The sequence below is a fragment of the Hylobates moloch genome, unplaced genomic scaffold, assembly GCF_009828535.3.
Source record: "Hylobates moloch isolate HMO894 unplaced genomic scaffold, HMol_V3 SCAFFOLD_3, whole genome shotgun sequence".
NCBI lineage: Eukaryota > Metazoa > Chordata > Mammalia > Primates > Hylobatidae > Hylobates > Hylobates moloch.
In genome coordinates, this window is record NW_026652278.1 from 114,253,640 (window position 1) to 114,266,756 (window position 13,117).

A 13,117-nucleotide genomic window follows, 5' to 3' on the forward strand; every position below is an offset into this window, starting at 1 on the left:
TCAGCAAATGTAAAAGAACAGAAATTATAACAAACTGTCTCTCAGACCACAGTGCAATCAAACTAGAACTCAGTATTAAGAAACTCACTCAAAACCGCTCAACTACATGGAAACTGAACAACCTGCTCCAGAATGACTACTGGGTACATAACAAAATGAATGCAGAAATAAAGATGTTCTTTGAAACCAACAAGAACAAAGACACAACATACCAGAATCTCTGGGACACATTCAAAGCAGTGTGTAGAGGGAAATTTATAGCACTAAATGCCCACAAGAGAAAGCAGGAAAGATCCAAAATTGACACCCTAACATCACAATTAAAAGAACTAGAAAAGCAAGAGCAAACACATTCAAAAGCTAGCAGAAGGCAAGAAATAACTAAAATCAGAGCAGAACTGAAGGAAATAGAGATACAAAAAACCCTTCAAAAAATTAATGAATCCAGGAGCTGGTTTTTTGAAAAGATCAACAAAATTGATAGACTGCTAGCAAGACTAATAAAGAATAAAAGAGAGAAGAATCAAATAGATGCAATAAAAAATGATAAAGGGGATATCACCACCAATCCCACAGAAATACAAACTACCATCAGAGAATTCTACAAACACCTCTATGCAAATAAACTAGAAAATCTAGAAGAAATGGATAAATTCCTCGACACATACACCCTCCCAAGACTAAACCAGGAAGAAGTTGAATCTCTGAATAGACCAATAACAGGCTCTGAAATTTTGGCAATAATCAATAAATAGCCTACCAACCAAAAAGAGTCCAGGACCAGATGGATTCACAGCCAAATTCTACCAGAGGTACAAGGAGAAACTGGTACCATTCCTTCTGAAACTATTCCAATAGATAGAAAAAGAGGGAATCCTCCCTAACTCATTTTATGAGGCCAGCATCATCCTGATACCAAAGCCGGGCAGAGACACAACCAAAAAAGAGAATTTTAGACCAATATCCTTGATGAACATTGATGCAGAAATCCTCAATAAAATACTGGCAAACCGAATCCAGCAGCACATCAAAAAGCTTATACACCATGATCAAGTGGGCTTCATCCCTGGGATGCAAGGCTGGTTCAACATATGCAAATCAATCAGTGTAATCCAGCATATAAACAGAACCAAAGACAAAAACCACATGATTATCTCAATAGATGCAGAAAAGGCCTTTGACAAAATTCAACAACCCTTCATGCTAAAAACTCTCAATAAATTAGGTATTGATGGGACGTATCTCAAAATAATAAGAGCTATCTATGACAAACCCACAGCCAATATCATACTGAATGGGCAAAAACTGGAAGCATTTCCTTTGAAAACTGGTACAAGACAGGGATGCCCTCTCTTACCACTCCTATTCAACATAGTGTTGGAAGTTCTGGCCAGGGCAATTAGGCAGGAGAAGGAAATAAAGGGTATTCACTTAGGAAAAGAGAAAGTCAAATTGTCCCTGTTTGCAGATGACATGATTGTATATCTAGAAAACCCCATTGTCTCAGCCCAAAATCTCCTTAAGCTGATAAGCAACTTCAGCAAAGTCTCAGGATACAAAATCAATGTACAAAAATCACAAGCATTCTTATACACCAATAACAGACAAACAGAGAACCAAATCATGAGTGAACTCCCATTCACAATTGCTTCAAAGAGAATAAAATACCTAGGAATCCAACTTACAAGGGACGTGAAGGACCTCTTCAAGGAGAACTACAAACCACTGCTCAATGAAATAAAAGAGGATACAAACAAATGGAAGAACATTCCATGCTCATGGGTTGGAAGAATCAATATCGTGAAAATGGCCATACTGCCCAAGGTAATTTATAGATTCAATGCCATCCCCATCAAGGTACCAATGACTTTCTTCACAGAATTGGAAAAAACTACTTTAAAGTTCATATGGAACCAAAAAAGAGCCGTCATTGCAAGTCAATCCTAAGCCAAAAGAACAAAGCTGGAGGCATCACGCTACCTGACTTCAAACTATACTACAAGGCTACAGTAATCAAAACAGCATGGTACCGGTACCAAAACAGAGATACAGATCAATGGAACAGAACAGAGCCCTCAGAAATAATGCCACATATCTACAACTATCTGATCTTTAACAAACCTGACAAAAACAAGCAATGGGGAAAGGATTCCCTATTTAATAAATGGTGCTGGGAAAACTGGCTAGCCATATGTAGAAAGCTGAAACTGAATCCCTTCCTTACACCTTATACAAAAATTGTTTCAAGATGGATTAAAGACTTACATGTTAGACCTAAAACCATAAAAACCCTAGAAGAAAACCTAGGCATTACCATTCAGGACATAGGCATGGGCAAGGACTTCATGTCTAAAACACCAAAAGCAATGGCAACAGAAGCCAAAATTGACTAATGGGATCTAATTAAACTAAAGAGCTTCTGCACAGCAAAAGAAACTACCATCAGAGTGAACAGGCAGCCTACAAAATGGGAGAAAATTTTTGCAACCTACTCATCTGACAAAGGGCTAATATCCAGAATCTACAATGAACTCAAACAAATTTACAAGATAAAAACAAACAACCCCATCAAAAAATGGGTGAAGGACATGAACAGATACTTCTCAAAAGAAGACATTTATGTAGCCAAAAGACACATGAAAAAATGCTCATCATCACTGGCCATCAGAGAAATGCAAATCAAAACCAGTGAGATACCATCTCACACCAGTTAGAATGGCCATCATTAAAAAGTCAGGAAACAACAGGTGCTGGAGAGGATGTGGAGAAATAGGAACACTTTGACACTGTTGGTGGGACTGTAAACTAGTTCAACCATTGTGGAAGTCAGTGTGGCGATTCCTCAGGGATCTAGAACTAGAAATACCATTTGACCCAGCCATCCCATTACTGGGTATATACCCAAAGGACTATAAATCATGCTGCTATAAAGACACATGCACATGTATGTTTATTGCGGCACTATTCACAATAGCAAAGACTTGGAACCAACACAAATGTCCAACAACGATAGACTAGATTAAGAAAATGTGGCACATATATACCATGGAATACTATGCAGCCATAAAAAATGATGAGTTCATGTGCTTTGTAGGGACATGGATGAAACTGGAAATCATCATTCTCAGTAAACTATGGCAAGAACAAAAAACGAAACACCACATGTTCTCACTCATAGGTGGGAATTGAACAAGAGAACACATGGACACAGGAAGGGGAACATCACACTCTGGGGACTGTTGTGGGGTGGGGGGATGAGGGAGGGACAGCATTAGGAGATATACCTAATGCTAAATGACGAGTTAATGGGTGCAGCAAACCAACATGGCGCTTGTATACATATGTAACAAACCTGCACATTGTGCACATGTACCCTAAAACTTAAAGTATAATAATAATGAAATAAAATAATTTAAAAAAAAAAGAAGCAGCTGATAACATTAGGGAATTTGTTATTCAGTCCTTTCCTTTTTTCTTTTCTTTTTCAGATCACATTCAGAATGTTAATAAAATGTTTGCCTAAAGTCCTTCAGTTTGCTTAGTGGTAGAGCCTGAATTCAAACCCAGTTTTCATAACTTTTCACGCTGCTGCTTATGATAGATTATATATATGAATTATTGTCAGGTCTTCTATAGTGTTTGAATAGATTTAACCTTTGACTTTAACCTTGGAGTTTTGTGTTATTTCAGATCCTTTTGAATGAATCAAATCATAATTTTTCAGTTATATGGTATAACTTTAGATATTTATTTTCTAGGAACAAGATTGAGCCTCAAGATGTATTAAAATCATACATCAGATATAGCAAATTATTTATGCACACATATATGAAGGGAAAAAGTAAAATTTGTAATAAAATATTTATAAACTTTTTTTCTATTATATTAGGTTTTATTCTTCCCTTTAAAGCATCTACGTAAACAATTTGATGTTTAAAGCATTTCATCAGGAATTTGACTTACAGGTTTTTTTTTCCTTCCTTTTTCCAAATGTCTTTTTTTTTTTTTTTTTTTTTGGTACAACCACTGTCATTATTTCATTGCAGAATGTAATAAATATATTAGGCTTTTTTAAAATCCTTATTATCTACTGTTCATTGTAGATACATTAACTGTTCCTCACACCTTATTTTTTCCAACTTTTATTCTGTGCCCAAGTATATTTTTATTTGATTAGTTTTCTTTTGTCACTCTTGTTTTGTCTTGATCATTTGTCACTCTTGATAAACACTTAAGGAAGTGTTTAGAAAAAGGATACCAAAAGCAGTACATGTCCTTTTTACATCATTTTCTAGTGCCCAGATAGTCATAATGCAGCCCTAGTAACTATCTCAACAATTTTAATCATAAGGACACAAAACTTTATTTGTCAAATATGTCCAGTGGTTTACAAAGATTCTGTTGTTGCAAGAACTTCTGACCTTCTGAGGAAGAAAGAGATATGCTTTAGAATTACTGTTTTTTAAATAAGAGTGACTGCTTCCTAACTTCTGTTTTAAGTTTGATGCAGCTCACTGTTTTTTAGTAGTAACATTGCATCTTTTTGAGATCTCTCCTTCAATAATTATAACTGAGAATTCAAACCTTTTGGTATTGGCACAGTTTTAACCAGAAATGGTCATTCTTTAAATTATTTTGCATTGTGAAATTGAAGCATCGTGGTATTGGAAAAGTTGTAATTTGTGGCCCTTAGATGTTTGAAAGTAACTCACTTTCACCAATTATTTCTCATCCAGATTTGTCAACTGCGCTTGCAAGAAATCAGCATACAATGCAGTCGACAAATCTGGATGTACCAGATTTCTTTCTGAGTCAGTTACTAAAGTACCAGTTTCTGAAAAGCTGTGACTCTTTGCTAATATTCAGTAGAGGGACTTTTCATTCTTTTCTGTGTCAGTCTTTTTTAAAATGGAAAATCTGTTATTACCTTGTTCTGGTTCTGGTTAAGAATATGGAGTAGATGCTAAGAGAGTAGAACTAGGAAAGGGAAGGTTGAAAGATAAAGGATAGAGAAATGGGCTTTAGACGATTTCCAATCATTTCATTTATTTTATTTTGGAATGGTCTTTTAATATTGAACTTCAGTGTTTTGTTTTTGCTTTCTAGGTGATGGGAATTGCAGTGATACCAGAGGCTTAGAAATCGCTATAAAGCAACGTGTTGACGATGCACTCACTTCAAAACTTCCAATGTTTTACTTAGTCAACAGACCTCATATTAGTTTAGTACCCTCTGCTTATCCACTTCAAATGAACTTGGAATATAAATTTCTGAGTCTGAATTGGGCACAAGGAGATGTTTCTTTGGAGATTGTGGATGGCCTGAGTGGGAAGATCACTGAAAGGTTAAAATTACTAATTTCTTTAAACCATATATTACTTAAGCAAAAGAAGACATTTTATTTCAGTTTTTATTCTAACTCTTTTGGATACCATTTATTGAACTCGGAACAATATTTATTATCATTAGTCGAGTGTGACTATGTTGCAGGCATTGTACTAATTTTAAAAATTTTTAAATTTTAAATTTTTTTTCTGATGAGAAGACAGACGTGGAGAAGTTATATAGCTTACTGAAATTACATACTAAATGGCAGAGTCACCATTCAAACCCAAGGAATCTGGCTCCATAACCTATGTTTCTCCAACTGTAATTTCATACCATTAGTATTAGAATCATGTAAATTTTTTTAGAAATTCAATTTCTTCTACTGAATCTGACTTTGGATCTGGGGCTCAGGAATTATATTTTTATATGCTCTTCCAAATATTACTTATGTTCCCTTATGTGTAAGAACTATGGTACTGTGTTATACTGTAGGTTGAGTGATTTTATTTATTTATTTTTTTTTTTACAGTTTCTGAGACTCAAGCTAGGTTAAATATCTTGCCTAAGGTTACCCAAGTAGTTAATGACACAGCTTGGATTCTAACCCAGACATTTTATTTTCAAAGCCCTTGTTCTTAACTATGATGCTCTGTGCCTTCTAGACATTTCTTCATAATGTCTCTGCCATTGATTATTAAGTAAAAGTAAAACTGTTCTTTTAGTGTGAACATACATTTGTAATGAGGCAGTGAATAATGTTAAAAATTTAAATGCTTAAAATTGCTTTCTTTGTGAAGGACAAATTTAAATGAAGACCACATACAAATGTTTCTTAGCAGTCAAGGAGGCTCATACCTGTAATCCTAGCAGTTTGGGAGGCTGAGGCAGGAGCATGGCTTGAAGCCAAGAGTTCAAGACCAATCTGGGAAACATAGTGAGAGACCCAGTCTTTTGTATAAAAAATAAAAAGTATTAACCAGGAGTGGGAGTGCATATCTGGAGTTCCAGCTGTTTGGGAGGCAGAGACAGGAGGAGCACTTGAACCTAGGAGTTTGAGGCTGCAGTGAGCTATGACTGCATCACTGCAATCCAGCCTGGGCAACAGAGTGAGACCCTATCTCAAAAAGGAAGAAAAAAAAAAAGACAAACCCATAAACGTTTCTTAGTATGAACTCAGTTAAGCGTAACACTGATATTTTAACTTGGATGAATTATACTATTATCAAATGACTTAGGCCAGCATAAACAAGTGCTTTACTATTAAAAACAGACTCAACTAAACATACAAACAGGTCTTCTATGAAAGACATCAAAAAATTATTTACTGAAAACATAAAATAATGGCATAACAAAGATGAAATTAAGTGTGTGAGCTTAACATTTTTTACGGCCAAATACTTGCCAAGTAATTACAAATAAAAAGAAAGCAGAGGTCGGGTGCAGTGGCTCATGCCTATAACCCCAAGACTTTGGGAGGCCGAGGCGGGCAGATCATCTGAGGTCAGGAGTTTGAGACCAGCCTGACCAATATGGCAAAACCCCATCTCTACTAAAAATACAAAAGATTAGCTGGGCATGGTGGCAGGTGCCTGTAATCCCAGCTACTTGGGATGCTGAGACAGGGAGAATCACTTGAAACCAGGAGGCACAGGTTGCAGTGAGCTGAGATTGCACCATTGCACTCCAGCCTGAGCAACAAAGCGAGACTCCATCTTTAAAAAAAAAAACAAAAGCCAGAATATGTAGTCTAAATATTAGACAAGGTATAATTCAGTCTCAAAGCATTACAATAAGACAAAAAAAAACCTTAGCAATATAAACAGTATAATTAATATGGAAGACAGAACAGTTAAGAATGTTTATGCAGAAGGTGACATAGCCACATTCACAAAGCAGAAATTATAGATGACAAGAGGAAAGGAAAACTAGAAACACACTACTAGTAGAGACAACAATTCACCTCTTTCAGTTCATGGTAGATCAGGTGGACAAAACAGTAAACAAAGATATAGCCATTTTAAATAGCAGTAGGGTAGATTTCATTACTTTAAACTCTGCATCATAAAAATATAAAATGTACCTAGTCCTCAAGAAACTATAGAACACTAACAAAAAGCTGACCGTGTGTTAAACGACAAAGAAAATAACAAATTCCAAAAAGTAGAAGCAATGTAGACATATTCTCTGATTGTGATGAGATAAAACTGAATAACAAACCAGAATACTAGGAACTGCTTTTACTGGAAAAATTCTGACTCCTAGTTCAAAGGGGAAATATAAACTGAAATTGCAGAATATTTAGAAAATAGGGGTATTGAAAATATTACATATCAGAACTTGTAGGTTATACAGGTTAAACAAAGCTGAATAGAAAAGTCAGAGCCTTAAATGCATATAACAATAAATGATAGAAATAAATTAGAAATATAAAGAAAAGAGCTTTAAAAAACAAAAAAGGTCAGAATTACTTATAAAATACTGATAAGAAAAATCACCAATCTCATATAAAATAATGGATAAGGATGCAATTAGAAATAGAGAAAATTAAGAGGATCATAAGCTATTTTAGGTAACCACACAAATATAATTTAAAACCTCAATGAAATGGATAAATTTCTAGGAAAACGTTCCTTGCAAAACTTATATATAGAAGGAGGAAAAATATAAACGTTATTTTCTTTTTTTTTTTTTTTTTTGAAATGGAGTCTCGCTCTGTCACCCAGGCTGGAGTGCAGTGGCACGATCTCGGCTTACTGCAAGCTCCATCTCCCGGGTTCACGCCATTCTCCTGCCTCAGCCTCCCGAGTAGCTGAGACTACAGGCGCCCGCCACTGCACCCGGCTAATTTTTTGTATTTTTAGTAGAGAGGGGGTTTCACCATGTTAGCCAGGATGGCCTCTATCTCCTGACCTCATGATCCGCCTGCCTTGGTCTCCCAAAGTGCTGGGATTACAGGCATGAGCCACCAATAAACGTTATTTTCATGAGAAAGTTACCAAGAAGGCACCTTAACTGTTCCTCAAAGTACCATTCTGAGGTAGTCCAGAGGGTTTTTTTCTAAACCTTTAAAAAGCAGATAATTCCAGTGCTATCCAAAAAGATGGAAAGCATCCAAATACTTTTATGAAACAAGTATATGATTGATACTTAAATCTGATTTTTTAAAATTGCTAATCAAAGCCACAATGAGATACTGTCTCACACCAATCAGAATGGCTATTATCAAAAAGTCAAAAAACAGATGCTGGTGAGGTTGTGGAGAGAAAGGAACACATATACACTATTGGTGGAAGTGTAAATTAGTTCAACCGTTGTGGAAGACAGTGTGGCAATTCTTCAAAGACCTGAGGGTGGAAATACCATTTGACCCAGCAATCCCATTACTGGATATATACCCAAAGGAATATAAATCATTCTGTTATAAAGACAGTTGCACACATATGCTCATTGCAGCACGGCTCACAATAACGAAGACATGGAATCATTCCAAATGTCCATCAATGATGGACTGGATAAACAAAATGTGGTACATATACATCATGGAATACTATGCAGACATAAAAAAGAATGAGATCATGTCCTCTGCAGGGCCATGGATGGAGCTAGAGGCCACTATCCTTAGCAAATGAACACAGGAACAGAAAACCAAATCCCACACGTTTTGTCTTTTAAGTAGGAGCTAAATGATGAGAACACATGGACACATAGAGGGGAACAACACACAGTGAGGCCTTTCAGATGGTGGAGAGTGAGAGGAGGGAGACGATCAGGAAAAATAACTAATGCATACTAGGCTTAATACCTGGGTGATGAAATAGTCTGTACAACAAACCCCCATGACACACATTTATCTATACAAAGTACCCCTGAACTTAAAAAGTTTACAAAAAAAATTGCTACTCCTCCTCTCCACCACACAAAATTACAGACCAAACATCTATATCCAAGAAAAATTGCTATATAAAAGGTCAGGGAGCAGAATTTAACAGCACATTACAATAATATATTTTATACAGTAACACCAACTGGCATTTTTTCTAGGAATACTAAGATAGTAACGTAATAGAAATAATACCAGACTAGAAACTCTTACTAATGTGTCATATTAATTAATCTAGGGAAAATACCATATGTTTATCTCTATAAATTCTAAGAAGGTGTATAAATAATTTAGCTCTACAACTATTCTAGATTAAGATACTCAATAAAAAGGAATAGCTAGGTAGTTTTTTTTACAGGATAAAGTATATCTTTATTAGTCAAAAAATATCATGATTGATAAAATGTCAGAGGCATTCCCACTAACATTCAGAGCAAGACATTATTTACTGTTATTGCCATTACTCAACATTTTACTGGAGGCATAAATACATTTGGACAAGGGAAATGGGAGAGAGAAAATATTGGAAAGAAGGAGTTACAGTTATCACTCTTTGAAGATGGTATTTATATCCAAAAATCAAGAAAATTATCAAAACCACTGCAACAAAAGTGTCATGGTGGAAAATTAATATGTAGAAATCAATAGATTTTGTACACATGAGTGTATGTTAACTATTGCTATATATAAACTACCTCAAAACTTCGTTGTTTAAAACAACTATTTATTATTACTACTTGGAAGTACTTGAGTCAGCTGAATGGTTTTTCTGGATTTTCTTGGGCTCTCCCACACATCTGGGGTCAACTGTTGGTCAACTAAAGGTCAGGTGAGCTGATCTTAGCCTGTATTCACTTACCCTCTAATAGGCTAGTCCTAGCAGGGTCACATGGGAGAGGCACCAGTGCCAAGAAAATAAGAACACAAGGTATCTCCAGGCCTAGATTCAGAATTATCACACTGTCTATTCTGTTTGCTAAAACAAATCACAAGCCTAGTAAAATTCAAGGGAAGGGAAAATCAGCCATGACTATTAATGTGAAGATCTGAAAAGTCACATTGCAAATAACTGGAAACTAGGAGGAATGAAGGATTTTGACTGTTTTTGTTATCTATCCTAAGAACAACTAATGAGAAGATACAATAAAGGGGAAAAGTTACAGTAGCAAAAAAGGTTCATGATCTAGTTACCCACTTTCATTAGAAACCCAAATTACACATCTACATGCACATAATACACACATACACAAAGGGTTGTGAAATAGGTTATGTGTTTATGTTATGCTTTTACTGAGCCAAAACTTCTTGCAGTGAAACACAAAATAGATTATACAATTTCATTAATTTTGATATATTTGTATACCTATGTAACTATCACTCTAGTCAAAATGCAGCAAGTATTTCCATACCCACTTCCAGTGAATCCCTCATACAACCACTGTTTAATTTGTATTATCATAGATTAATTTTGCTTCATACAATAGAAATGTTCCAAGGTCAATCTTCTGCAGTAATTTTTGATGCAATACTAAATAATTTAAAATGTAATTTAAGAAATTTACTTCAGAAAGTAAATATTAAGAATGCCTCTTATGTAAAAAAAAATTATGTGTATTGCAAATAATCAAGAAATATTTTGTAGATCCATGTTGATTTTAATCCATACAATTGCCAACATAAATTACTGAAAAAAAATTTTAAAAAATTTTATTTCTCTCTGCTTAGTTCCCCATTTAAAAGTGGTATGTCAATGGCGAGTCGGCTTTGTAAGGCTGCAATGTTAAGTCGGTTTAACCTGCTTGCCAAAGAAGCTAAAAAAGAATTACTTGAAGCTGGTACATATCATGCAGCCAAGGTAAGTCCTTAAAGGAATAAAGTTATCATAGGAATAAAATTAAGACATTAATGTGGTCATTTTAAAATGATTCTCCTTAGCAAAAGTTTGTTGAATACTTCCTGAATATAAGATATTACCAGGTAATGGTAAAATTGATTTTTAAATGAACATGTCAGATATTAGATATGTAAATAAGTATTGCCATTTAAAGTAGCCATTTTAGTATGATATATACTTATTTTGACAGTGTAAGTTACATAGCACTCAAAAACCCGCTATGTCATACCAGAGAAACAAAACGTTAATAAAATTTATTCTGTATATGGTATTAATTGTACTAACTATAGAATGTTAAGTATTCTAAAAGAATACATTATTTAAGATATATGAATTTTTCTATTTTAAAGTTGTGAAACAAACTTTAATTTCAGCATCTGATTTGAACCTGATTTAGTAGGTAAGGTACATAGCCTTTTTCTCTCTTCCAAAATATATTTTACATAAACATAATGTAAGTTTAAGTCAAAAATTTGAAAAAGTTTTAAAAATACAGAAAAAATATTATTAATACTTGTAATTCCACTTACTATTCAAAGTTAATACTCAGTCTTTTAATGTGAGCATGTTATTTCAGTTCCTTCTCATATATGTGGATTTGTGTATGTGTCTGTTTAAAAATAAGACCATATTGGGTATGGTATGTTTTAATCCACTTTTTCTTTCTATGTGATATGACATGAACATCCTTTTTTTTTTTTTGAGATGGAGTCTCACTCTGTTGTCCAGGCTAGAGTGCAATGGCATGAGCTCGGCTCACTGCAACTTCTGCCTCCTGGGTTCAAGCAATTCTCCTGCCTCAGCCTCCTGAGTAGCTGAGATTATAGGTGCACACCACCATGCCGGGCTAATTTTTGTACTTTCAGTAGAGACGGGGTTTTGCCATGTTGGCCAGGCTGGTCTCGAACTCCTCACGTCAGGTGATCCACCAGCTTCGGCCTCCCAGAGTTCTGGGATTACAGGCTTGAGCCACCATGCCTGGCTGACATGAACATACTTCCATGTTACCATTAGTAAATATTAAATGTAAATTGTTTTGCTATCCTAATGCCAATAATGATATAGCATTATATGAAAGTCTTTTAATTTTACCAATTTTACCAACTTAATGCTCAACCTGTATAATTACAGCCTGTAAAGCCGTTACGTTAATTACAGGTGTATGTGTACATAATCACATATTTTTAAGTATAAAAGCTTTTCTAGACTATTTCTGGTTTTGTGGCATAAAGAAGTTGTAAATCACTATAAAAACAAGTAGAAAACCAGACAAAATTGTCAAAAACAACCTTTCATAACTCTGAACATTGACAAAAGGCAGAAAAAACATTAAAAAGTGTGTATTCCTCAAAAACTCTTCTTTTTTTTTTTTTTGAGACGGAGTCTCGCTCTGTCGCCCAGGCTGGAGTGCAGTGGCGCAGTCTCGGCTCACTGCAAGCTCCGCCTCCCGGGTTCACGCCATTCTCCTGCCTCAGCCTCTCTTGAGTAGCTGGGACTACAGGCGCCCGCCACCACGCCCGGCTAATTTTTTTGTATTTTTAGTAGAGACGGGGTTTCACCGTGGTATCGATCTCCTGACCTCGTGATCTGCCCGCCTCGGCCTCCCAAAGTGCTGGGATTACAAGCGTGAGCCACTGTGCCCGGCCCACAAACTCTTCTTATTAGCCAGACGTGGTGGCCACAGCTCTAGTCCTGGCTACTTGGAGGCTGAGGTGGGAGGATCACTTGATCCCAGGAGTTCAAGGCTGCTGTGAGCTATAATCACACCACTGCACTTCAGCCTGGGGGACAGAGCAAGACCCTATCTCTCTTTAAAAAAAAAAAAAAAAAAAAAAGAAGAAGAAGAAGAAGAAGAAAAACTGCTATTACTTTGAGCAAGAATTACAGGAGTACATGGCCTTACCCAGGGCTTTTCTCATTCTCATTTTCTTCCTCTCTGCTGGTTTCAATGCCAAGAACTGTAGTTTTTTGACCCAATGAGGCTACCACCAAAAGCAGAAGCTTTGCTTTCAGAG

General features: G+C 35.7%; 1 protein-coding gene across 7 annotated transcripts in view; it reads left to right on the forward strand.

Moving 5' to 3' along the window:
* Window positions 1-13,117, forward strand: part of ADAD1 (adenosine deaminase domain containing 1) — a 60,171-nt gene that overhangs the window by 40,451 nt on the left and 6,603 nt on the right. For all 7 annotated transcript variants that reach the window (XM_032146715.2, XM_058436720.1, XM_058436719.1 and 4 more), the window contains exons 10-11: window positions 5,107-5,344; window positions 10,934-11,063. In XM_032146715.2, coding sequence (XP_032002606.1) covers window positions 5,107-5,344; window positions 10,934-11,063 — 368 coding nt within the window. The remainder of the gene's footprint in view (window positions 1-5,106; window positions 5,345-10,933; window positions 11,064-13,117) is intronic.